At 41.3% G+C, this 11420-nt stretch overlaps 3 protein-coding genes across 4 annotated transcripts; 2 read left to right on the top strand and 1 right to left on the bottom strand.

Moving 5' to 3' along the window:
* The first annotated feature begins 42 nt into the window (after nt 1–42).
* LOC103869369 (helicase-like transcription factor CHR27) lies at nt 43–5399 on the top strand. Of its 2 annotated transcripts, none has more exons than XM_009147446.3 (11): nt 43–237; nt 495–676; nt 750–1294; nt 1759–1830; nt 1912–1989; nt 2081–3167; nt 3317–3447; nt 3667–3888; nt 4001–4531; nt 4632–4841; nt 4923–5399. In XM_009147446.3, the coding sequence occupies exons 2-11, from the start codon at nt 553–555 to the stop codon at nt 5025–5027; spliced, it is 3105 nt and encodes a 1034-aa protein (XP_009145694.1). In that variant the 5' UTR covers nt 43–237; nt 495–552; the 3' UTR covers nt 5028–5399. The 2 variants fall into 2 exon arrangements, with proteins under 2 accessions (XP_009145694.1, XP_009145695.1); XM_009147447.3 differs by having other exon boundaries at nt 229–323; nt 4923–5163.
* A 1658-nt stretch (nt 5400–7057) lies between these two features.
* LOC103869368 (protein ASPARTIC PROTEASE IN GUARD CELL 2) lies at nt 7058–9126 on the bottom strand. The gene has a single exon (XM_009147445.3). The coding sequence runs from the start codon at nt 8684–8686 to the stop codon at nt 7283–7285; it is 1404 nt and encodes a 467-aa protein (XP_009145693.1). The 5' UTR covers nt 8687–9126; the 3' UTR covers nt 7058–7282.
* A 1172-nt stretch (nt 9127–10298) lies between these two features.
* LOC103869404 lies at nt 10299–11420 on the top strand. Its single transcript, XM_033292690.1, has 2 exons — nt 10299–10720; nt 10785–11420. The coding sequence occupies exons 1-2, from the start codon at nt 10316–10318 to the stop codon at nt 11418–11420; spliced, it is 1041 nt and encodes a 346-aa protein (XP_033148581.1). The 5' UTR covers nt 10299–10315.

Here is an 11420-nt window from a genome sequence, read left to right as displayed (position 1 = left end):
ATAATTAGGTAATATGGGCCGGGCTAATACCCCTTTTCGTTTTTACATTTGTTAAAAAAAGTAAATTAGTAAAGTTTCTTTAAAACAAAAAAAAAAACGAAACGTCCCAACATCCCTTCACATTTCCCCTATTCTCCGTCAAAATCGCAACCAGCCGTCGTGACAGAAAGGTAAAAAAATAAAAAAAACTTCCGAATCAACAGTGGCTTCCTTCTTCTCCAACTCGCTGCTTCCTTGGTACTCTCACTCATTCCCCGATTCTCCATCTTTCTCGCCTCTTCTTTCGTCTGTTTTACTTTTTTAACTTTTACCTCATAGTGTAGGTAGGGTTTTACAAAATCGAAATATGTGTTCCGTTTCCATTATCCCGCCATTTCTGCTTACTCCGTTTTGATTTTCATTTCCTTGGATTAGCTTCACTGATCTTCACCTTAGTCGAATTTGATAGCATTGCTGGCTATTAGTTTCAGTGTGGATAATGTTTTGCATCGCAGGCTGATTCGGTTTCTCAGAAGCTCGACTGCTGGAAAGAGTGAAGACGAAGGAGATCCCATGATGGAATCCGCTATTGAAATCAGTTCAGGCAGTAGTAGTAGTAGTAGCGATGAAGAGGAGGTATCAGAAGAGCCCGTTAAAGAAGAAGTTAGAACCAGGAAGAATCCCCCTTGGCTAGATGGTTTACTCTTTATCTCTCTCCGTGAGGTTTAGCTTTATGGAGTTATCAAATCACATTGCTACTTTTTTTTCAGGCAGCACTAGCTTTCCTCAAAAGGGTTCCTCTGCTGCTAATACTCAACCTACACCTAGACCTCCAAATCCAGCTTCTCGCTATGGTGCTCCACGTTATGCATCTCGGCCAAGAGACAGCTCTAGAACTACTACTAGAGGGAATGACAAGAGCATCGTTAACTCGAGGACTTCAATTGTTTCTTCTCAACAATCTCTGAAAAGAACCCTTCCACCATCTTTTAATACGACTACTATTCCTCCAAGAAGTGCTTCCAACAGTATAAGCCATGGCAACGTGAGTCGCTTTGGTGCGGACTATAGTAGTAGTTCTGCTGTAAGCAACAAGAGTGCGTTTGGTGATCGTCACCGTGGAGCTCATTCTGAGATAGGAATTCATCGTGGCATGAATGGGGTTAGGATCCTCCCTCCGTCTATGACCCTTGGAACATCTGCATCCTCTCCGTTACATTATGGTGGTCCAAGCGATCCAATTCACAGGGTTGGCGTTGGTGAAGATATGAATTCTGAGAACGATGAGAGGTTGATCTACCAGGCTGCGCTACAGGTAACTCAATCTTCTTTTATGTATGGCCTTCAACAACTTGGCTGTTCTTCTCTGTTTGCATGTCGTGTCCCTTGTACCACTTTTACAGTTTTCTGGCTCCTTTGAATCTCTTGGTATGATTGCAGTAGTGAATATGGAGCAATAAATAACTCCAAATTTGGCTCATTTCTTCCTGGTTAAATATTTGTCAGAGAGTTATGGTGCATTGTAACGTTTTATCTGGTTTCTCATTGATGCTGGAGTCATATTACCATGCTGAATGAATTGCTTTATTTTTCTTCATCTTTGAAAAAATTATGATATTTTAGATCATTGGCTTTATAAGTAGCATTCAGTTTTGATTTTACCCAGGTGCATTACAAATATGTTATAGTCTTAGAGAGCTCGGTGTTTTTCCATAGTCAACATGGTATTAAATGGTATATTAAGTACAATTTTTATTAAAAAGTATGTTTATCCTGCAGGATTTGAATCAACCCAAGACCGAAATTGATCTACCTCCTGGTATTCTTTCAGTTCCTCTTATGAGGCATCAGGTATTGTCATGTTTTATTCTTACCATTTAGTGGCCGTTGAAATTGGTTTGTGTACAGTGTACTGAATACTGTTGCTTTCAGAAAATTGCATTGGCGTGGATGTTTCAGAAGGAAACAACTAGTTTGCACTGTTCGGGAGGGATATTAGCAGATGATCAGGTCACATATTCTTAAATTTCTTCCCAAGTTAATATCTGTGATTTTGTTACGTGGATATTCCCCTCAAACTATGTAAGGTCTATTTTTGTAGGGACTTGGTAAGACAGTTTCGATGATTGCTCTTATCCTGAAGCAAAAGTTTGAGTCACAATTGAAGTCTGAAATCTCAACCAAGGGAGAAGCTGAAATATTGGACCTGGATGCTGATGATGAGTTAGAAAATGCAAAGCATGAAAGTAAAAGTCATGCAAAACCAGAGCTCAATTCAAGGAACAGTGAGACCACGGTTCTGTCTATTAAGGAGGAAGCTGAAATATTGGATCTGGATGCTTATGATGAGTCAGAAAATGCAAAACATGAGAGTGAAAGTCACGCAAAAACAGAGCTCAAGGTTTTAACCAACAGTGAGACCACGGTTCTGAGTGTTGGTGATAGTGATGAGAATGACAGTTCAGATACGGAGAAAGTCAAAGATAAAGAAGTGAGTACTTCAGTAAGGGAGTTTAAAAGAAAGAGACCAGCTGCTGGTACATTAGTTGTTTGTCCAGCGAGTCTTGTGAGGCAATGGGCAAGAGAGCTTGATGAGAAGGTTTCTGATGAATCTAAACTTTCTGTTTTAGTCTACCATGGTGGTAATAGGACCAAAGATCCTGTGGAGTTAGCAAAATATGATGTGGTTGTCACAACTTACGCCATTGTTACCAATGAAGCTCCCAAACAGTCCTTGTTGGACGATGATGAGAACGATGAAGACAATAACCAAAAACATGGCAACAAGAAGAAACGTAAGGTTGCAATGAAGGCCAGTAAGAAGAGTAAGAAAAGAGGTAGAAAAAGCATGGACGGTTCTTCTTTCGACTCTGATTGTGGTACTTTATCAAGAGTTGGTTGGCTCAGAGTAGTACTAGACGAAGCTCAGACAATTAAGAATCATACAACACAAGTGGCAAGAGCTTGTTGCACTCTTCGAGCCAAGAGGAGGTGGTGTTTGTCTGGAACGCCAATTCAAAATACGATTGATGATCTATACAGCTATTTCAGGTTCCTTAGATATAATCCGTATGCTGTGTACAAGTCATTTTACCATACAATCAAGGTTCCAATTTCCAAAAGTTCTCTTCATGGTTACAAAAAGCTTCAAGCTGTTCTAAAGGCTATAATGCTGCGCCGTACAAAAGGTACCCAAGTTTATCGTGTTATTTTCTTTCTAATATGTATTTGATCGTTTTTACTCGATGGTAGTTTTTAATTTTGCTATTATGTTATTCGTACGTAGCTGGGATGCAGTTGATGATTTCTGCTAAATATCTCATGTTCTAATATCTAGGAACATTGCTTGATGGGAAACCCATTATTAATCTACCTCCAAAGAAAATTAGCTTGAGCAAAGTGGACTTTTCAGTGGAGGAGCGCTCTTTCTACAAGAAGCTTGAAGCAGATTCACGATCACAATTCAAGGTTTTCCTTTTCGTCCTCCACAGTTTATTAGTTCATACTTTGAAATTGATGTGCACTTTGTTGGAAAAGAAGAAACGTCTATAAAGCTAGTCAATGCTTTTATAAATGAGACCTTACAGGAGCGTTCTTGGAATATCATGTTTTCTGCCAGTGAAACAACATAAACTCGTACTTGTAGTCATGTACACCTGATAAGATGATTAATAATATTTTCTGCAGGCTTATGCTGCTGCAGGAACTTTGGGCCAAAACTACGGAAATATTCTTCTGATGCTTTTGCGTCTACGCCAAGCTTGTGACCACCCACAACTTGTTAACGGGTACAACTCAGATCCTCTTGGAAAAGAATCAGAAGAAGCAGTCGAAAGACTCCCTAGGGAGGCTCGAATCAACCTGCTCAATCGTTTAGAGTCATCATCTGCCATCTGCAATATATGTGATGTAAGTGCAGAGTAATTGAGAGCTAGGAAAAAAACATGTCCTCAGGCTCACTGCTCTCTAATTCTTAGGCCAGTTCTGAGAATATTTACTCTAGTTCCCTGTTTATCTGCAGGATCCACCGGAAAACCCTGTTGTTACGCTGTGTGGGCATGTATTTTGCTATCAGTGTGTTTCAGAACATATCACTGGGGATGAGAACGTGTGCCCTGTACGGAGATGCAGAGAAGACATTGGGCGTGATGTGGTTTTCTCCGAATCTTCCCTTAGAAAATGCATCACCAATGATACAGGATGTAGTTCTTCACAGGATAGATCAGCTCTTCAAAAAAGTGAGTTTAGTTCATCAAAAATCAAGGCTGTCCTAGATATCCTGAGGTCGCTTTCCGAACATGGTCAAATGCCTTCTTCCTCACAGCCACATGACGATGACGATGATGTTACCATTATAGAGCCAACGACTCTTCACTCATCTTCACCTAACCAGGGGCCAATAAAGACGATAGTATTCTCTCAGTGGACGGGTATGCTTGACTTGGTTGAGCTGAGTTTTATTGAAAATGGTATTGAATTCAGAAGATTAGATGGAACAATGAGTCTAGCAGCAAGAGACAGGGCTGTAAAAGAATTCAGCAATGATCCAGATGTGAGTGATATGAATATCTTAGATATATTTTCCAAAATACTTTAACTAGTCATTTGTCTGAATCATGGAGTATCGATCCTAAAACTCTCTCTGTTAACAGGTAGAGGTGATGCTGATGTCGCTAAAAGCTGGAAACCTTGGGTTGAATATGGTAGCTGCATGTCATGTTATTCTTCTGGATCTTTGGTGGAATCCAACAACCGAAGATCAAGCTATTGATCGTGCACATCGTATTGGACAAACTCGGCCAGTTAGTGTAACTCGCATCACTATAAAAGGCACCGTTGAGGATAGAATTTTGTTACTTCAGGTATTCTACGCAATATTTCAGCTCGCTCTGACTTGGTTACAGTGATTCAGCACTATCATTTTGAATTTTTTATTTCATCAGGAAGAGAAAAGGAAGATTGTTGCATCTGCGTATGGTGAAGAGCATGGTGGAAGCTCTGCCACTCGACTGACAGTTGACGATCTCAAGTATCTTTTTATGGTGTAGACCACTCATTGTATGCTCTACGCGTAGCCTTCTTCTAATCGTTGCTTGAATTAGGTTGCATAGTATTTATTATGGGAGATTATGCACAGAGCTTTTTTTGATCAGGAAGAAACATCTACCTGCTTATGTAATATAACTTCAATACTCTGCCTCTCCTAGGATTTCGTGTTTGGTTTTGTGAGGCTTTGGAGCCAGTCTAGGTTTTTTGTGTGCGCGGAATTTCATTGATTGGAAGTATGCCATATGTAAATAACTAAATCGTTTCATGGTATGTATCATGTGTAAGAGTTTAACGGTAAATCTTAAGGATCTACTGCTGTATATTTGATACCTTTGGGCAGCGAATCTTTTTTTCTTTTTCTTACAATGACATTTCTTATGTATTCTTGGCTTGCCATTCCAAGCAATCTTTATAGCTTGCAGGTTCTGAGTCTGTTTTGGAACTTGTTGTATGCATCAATGCATTGTGCTTACCTCTTCAGCAATGTAGATGAGGTGAGAGAACCTCTGTTTGTACATAGCTCGTTCCTTCATGGTCCTTTGTTTGAAGAAGATGAGGATGGTTTCCTCTAATCAGGTCGTAGTGATTGACTCGACCATCCTAGGTCCGCCTTTGACTTGCTGCTATGTTCCCGTTTTGATGTCTACGCTTGTCTAATGGTTTTGAACATAAATACACCTTGCAGTTTAGAGTAAGGTATATTTGAAGAGAAAATGGAGAAAACTCTTTTGTCTTTTGTGGGAGAGGCATTCATGATGTGTTCGATCAAATAAATGCAGAACCTAAAGATAGTTTAGGACAAAACTCTCTGCAATTTAGGTGGGAGATTAGGGGAGGATGCACAATATAAATAGATACAGAAATAACAAAGTATGAGTGGAAACTGCTAAGAAAGTTAAAGTTTGGTTCTGTGTAAGAATCAGCTTTAAGATTCAAGATGATGAATCATTACTGTGATACACAGTGGTGGAACTTTTTATTGATTAAATGCCCTATGAAGGGGACAACATAGAAGACAATGGGACCTCTTCTATGTATGACTTTTCTCTTTTTTTTGGCCCTTTAAGTCATTTCTCTTTTCCATTTTTCACCAGAGGTTTTTTGGGTTTAGTTTTCACAAGAAGTTGATAATTATGATGGTATGAATGCACGTGCTTCTCGTCGGTTAGTGCTCTCTCCTCATATTCATATCTTGATTTTTTCTCTTCCTTTTTTTCAAGTTACGGTGTGAATAGAATTGACTCTATTGTTAAAATTCAAGGTATCCAACGGCATTTAGAAAATAAGTCAGATAATAGAAGAAAGATGAAAAAATCATTCTGACATTTGGAAAGGTACACTTCTGGGCCTTTTCATCCATGAATCAACTAGATTGGGTCCTGTATTGTGATTATCATGAAACCCACTTAAAGGACACAAAAAGTGAAATTGAAAGTTATTATTTTTTCTTTCTAACGAACTTTGAAAAATACCACGGGGAAGTAATGAATTGAAGAGGTGCATCACGATTGTGACTAGAGATTATTAAGTTGCTTTAAATGATACCCCTTTCACTCCTTTTTGAATAAAAATGTCCAGCTTTTGTTGGTCTCTCTGGCTCAGGTACTCATGTACAAACTTAAAGACTGGCACCATATAATTTTTTCCCATCAGGCCTACTCCTTTTAGCCTCTCTTCCAAATCAAAACTAATCACATACTATCAGGTTATGCAAAATTACAACACAAAGGGCTTATGAAAATTAAAAAGTCAAACTTTTGGTAATCTAGCTTTTGGTAAATTTTTTGTAAATGTTAAATTAAAAAGTCAAACTTCAGTCAAGTGTTCATCATGAATCATGACTTAGAAAATCTCTGACCGAACATGTGCTGCTAACTGCTTAGTAAAACGTATTTACTGTAACGTTAACTTTGGTCAATACAAAAGGTCCATTCCCCAATGCCCTCACGCTTCACCACAAAAGTGTTTCTGCAATTTTTAACCCTTTTTGCTGTTTAATTACTTTTGACTTGGTAATCTCACTCTATTATCACAAATCAAACAGTAACTCATATCATAATAGATTCCTCAATCAAAAATCCAAAAGACAATTTTGGTCAAATCATATACATTTCAGTACTCTCTATACTAATTACCACTTATTAAAACTCAAAACCGAAGCTAATAAATAAAAGACAGATACATACTGAGACAAAAGTTTTTTACTTACTAGCGAACAAAAAACGTAAATATCTTTTATTTTTTTTGTTAAACGCTAGCAAACATTGGGACCAAACCCAACAAAGCCATTGGCTCCGTCGAAAGATACTTGGATCCCTTCTTGCTGTATGTTCCCTATTATCGACAAACCCGTCGGAGACGCCGCGAACGCGAAACAGTACGTCCCCGAATCATCCACCGGCATCAAGAAATTCCTCGCCGGTAAAGTCAAAACCGGACCTTCCGTGAAATAGAACGACACGGTCGGAACTCGGACCGAGACAAACCCGGAAAGGTCGTAACACGTGTCGAATATCGATACGCCGGAAGCTCGCGGCAAGTTTGCTGTCTGGGCCTTAAACCCATCCCGGAACGCAGCGTAAGCCGCCGTGGGAAGCCTTGTGACGGCCGTTCCGGTGTCCATAACCACACCGCCGTCGCCGGTTTCGGTTAAGTCGAAAACATCGTCCGGTAAAGCGATTCTAACGCCGCCTACTCCGAGGCCCTTGAGACCAACGTAGTAGAAGCTCGGCGCGCGCGGGTTACGGACGAGCGGGACCCACGAGGCACCAACGGGCAAAGCTTCACGTCCGAAGACCAACGAACCGGTAGAGTCTGTGCCGCGGCTCACTAAACAATAACCGAACGCACCCCCGGTTTGACCGGTTAATTGTCCCACAAAAGACATCGAACCGCCTCCGATACCTAGTAAACCGGCTGCCCCGACGAACATTCCTCTGTTCCGGTGGCCGCATCCCATCGCGACGTTTCGAATCACCGTCCTACCAAACGTCAGCGTTTCGAGAGCTAACGTCCCTTTAGTGTAAGACCCGTCTCCGTACATGACCTCGTAGCGACACCCGCCGGAGTGGCAGCCGGAGTTTTCGATCCGGTCGCAGACGGAGGACCCGCAGGAGACTCCTGTGTAGGATCCGGATTTAGCCGGGTCGAAAACCGGGTCGGATTGTTTGTAACAGAGCTTGCAAGGCTGACACTGGACCCAAACCATGTCGCTCCCGGAGTCAATCACCATGTACTGATCTCGCGGCGGGCTTCCGACGCCGATTCTGACGAAGTACTCGCCGCTCCCTTGGTCCATGCCGGAGACCACATCGGAGCCGAAGTCGTCGACTTCGTACTTGGAACCGTAAGGTACTGTTTTGCCGGAAATGCGGCGGAGGATGGCGGCGACTCGGTCTGTGTCTCTCCGCAAACGGGCGTGGAGACGGTGGTGGTGGTTACGGTAAGAAACAGAAGGGAATCTATCGCGGTGGAGGAGACGAAGAGTGTACTTAGACTCGTCGGTGTTGTTGAAATCGGGAAGGGTTCCGGTTCCAGTGACGGTGAGCGGTTGTAAAACGTCGATGATCTGAAAATCAGGGAAGGAGATTGAGGAGGAGGAAGAGAGATGGAGATTGAGGAGGAGGAGGAGGAGGAAGAAGAAGAGAGGAAGCAGCATTGTTTACAACGCCGAACACAAAGACCCGTGTGAGAGCGTGAAGAGTGGTTCTTGGATTCTGGGTTTTAATGTCAGAAGATGAGTTTTATGTTTGGTGTCTTCTTCTTCCTCTCCAATTTCTTTATTGGAGGTGAGAGACCACTTGAGACTTGTGATTATGTAATGGTTTGGGAGATTAACTCCATATGCCCTCTACCCTCCAAAAAAATCCCCATTTATCCCTTTATTATAATATAATTTCTTTTTCATTTTTTTTTAAATAGAAAACGTGGCTAAAGACAGATTGCCCTAAACTAATTTAGTTATTTACAAGATCCAACCAGAAAGATCCGACCCATACAATACAAACCCTAAAACCCGACCCATCTAAACCAAAACGATGTCGTTTTGTATCACTCAACATTCTCTTCTCCAAAATTTTCAATCATCGGGTCTGTCTCTCCCTCCTCTTGCGACACTCTCTATTGCAAAATCGGAGATTGAAACCCTAGAGTATCTATTTTCGTTCTTCCTTGTTTGTTTTCTATCTAAATCGAAAATCCATCTTCCTTCTTCCTTGTTGGTTCGTGTCTCAACTATCTCTTTGTCTCTCTTGTCTGAAACCCTAAAGTCGAGACCGCTTTGTTTCTTCATCCTCCTTTGTCGAAATCGAGGCTCCATCTTTGTTCCTTGTGGTAAGTGATTATTTTCCCTTTATTTGGTTGTTATTTGGTCGAATTTGTATGTAGATTTGAAAACAAATTTGGGGAAAACTTTGAATGTGTCTTATGTTTAGATATTGGTTTTGAAATTGGATAAGAACTTGGTAAATCTATTGTTTAGGTATATATTACATAGAATCTATTGTTTCCGATTTGAGTTATAAATTGTATTTAATTTTTGTTAATAAAATTGTATTGGGGAAACTTAGTTGATGTTGTGTTGTTGTTTTGCGGTTTGAATTTAGAGTGATTGAGTGTTGTAATGTCTTGTACAGGAAATTATGAAGAAAAATCAAAAGGTAGTCCCCAATGAAAGTCGTCGTCAGTCTCTTAGAGTCAGGAAACCGGACTCGGCTGCAAAAAAACCAGAACCGAGAGTTCAGAAGAGCAAGAAAAGCAGTAAGAAGAGTAAGAAGAGTAGGCCAGTGAGAGAGCCAGCGAGAGCACCGAGTGTAGAATCGCTCTCAGTCTCAGATGAGTCCGAACGAGAGGGGTCCGATAGTGAGGGGTCTGAAAGAGAGGTATATATTTTGTATTCATTGTTATTGTTTGTGAGAAATGCTGAGTAGTAATTAGCAGTAATACAAGTACTTTTTGTATTACTAGCATTACTAACATGTATAAATTTATTTTGATTGCAGGAAATGCAACCGAATCAACCCCTTGAGTTCTACTTCAAAAGCAGCGAGTTCCCCCAGAGTTCGAAGATACAAACTAAGTGCTTCGTGACCAGGACAGTAAAGCTCATCAGGGATAAGCCTGAGGCTGCGTGGTTCACAAGCCATCCTCAGTTTCGACATTTCTTCCACATGCCAGACGAAGATAACCTGAAGCTTCAGGGGATGTGGATGTTACTACTGCGCACCATTTGTACTCCAGAAGATGATGTTGCATGGTTTGCGGTTATGGTGTACCCATCCGCTATTCTATGAGGGAGCATGCCCTCATCTCTGGGTTAGACTGCGGTGATTATCCACCAAACTATGAGAAGTTGGGAGGTTATAAGTTTGTGGATTATTACTTCCATGACAGAAAGAAGATCACCATCACTGATGTGAAGCAGAAGATGTTGTCTATGCCGCCGTGTCCAGATAGATTGAAGATGACAGTCTTGTTTTTTCTTGGTCGGGTTATCAGAGGAAAGCCGAAGGATGCTGGAAATTTAGACGACTTCATATTAAGGATGATGGACGATTTAGATGCTTGCAGATCATTTCCCTGGGGTCGTCTAACGTTTGAGGATGCAATAAAGGAGATTAAGCACGTGATGAACCATCTGAAGGGTGAAGTGAAAGAGGCATGCGCCTTTCCTGGTTTCATCATCCCTTTAGAGGTAAAGCATATAGTTTAGAAAAATTTTAATTGTTTTATAATTCCTGTGACAATGGATTTTCTAGGTTCTGGCTTTTGAGTGTATTCCGGATCTGGGGAAGACGTTTAGAATCTATTCAGAGGACGCCAGTGAAGAATGTCCAAGGATGTGTAAGAGCCGGTTTACAAAGTCCAGTGAGGAAAAGGATGAGAACAATGATGAGAAAGATGAAGAAAAAGTGGTGGAATCTGAGGCTGAAGGAGAAGATGATCAAGTAGAGGTTGGAGGGAAAGAGGATCAAGAAGAAGAAGTTGAAGGGAAGGAGGATGAAGAAGAAGAAGTTGAAGGGAAAGAGTCTGAAACCAGGGAGAAAGAAAAGGAGAAAAATGAGACTGAGGAGGTGGAATCAGAAGCACGGGAGACAGAGATAGAAAAAGGAACTCCGACACCACCACGTGGGAATCAGACAGAGAGAACTCCCAAAGATGATGACAATGAGCCTCGGGTTGAGCCTCGGGTTGAGACGAACAGAACCGGTGAAACTCCAACACCACCACATGGGAGTCAGTCAGAGGGAACTCCCAAAGTTGATAACACTGAGCCTCGGGTTGAGACAAACAGAACCGGTGAAACTCCAACACCACACGTGGGAGTCAGTCAGAGGGAACTCCAACACCGCCACGTGGTAGGACTAAGGCAATGGCTGCAAGGAGACCAATAA

This window comes from Brassica rapa, chromosome A05 (genome assembly GCF_000309985.2).
Source record: "Brassica rapa cultivar Chiifu-401-42 chromosome A05, CAAS_Brap_v3.01, whole genome shotgun sequence".
Lineage (NCBI taxonomy): Eukaryota > Viridiplantae > Streptophyta > Magnoliopsida > Brassicales > Brassicaceae > Brassica > Brassica rapa.
Note: the sequence above shows the minus strand (reverse complement) of the source record. Positions and strands in the feature narration are given on the sequence as shown.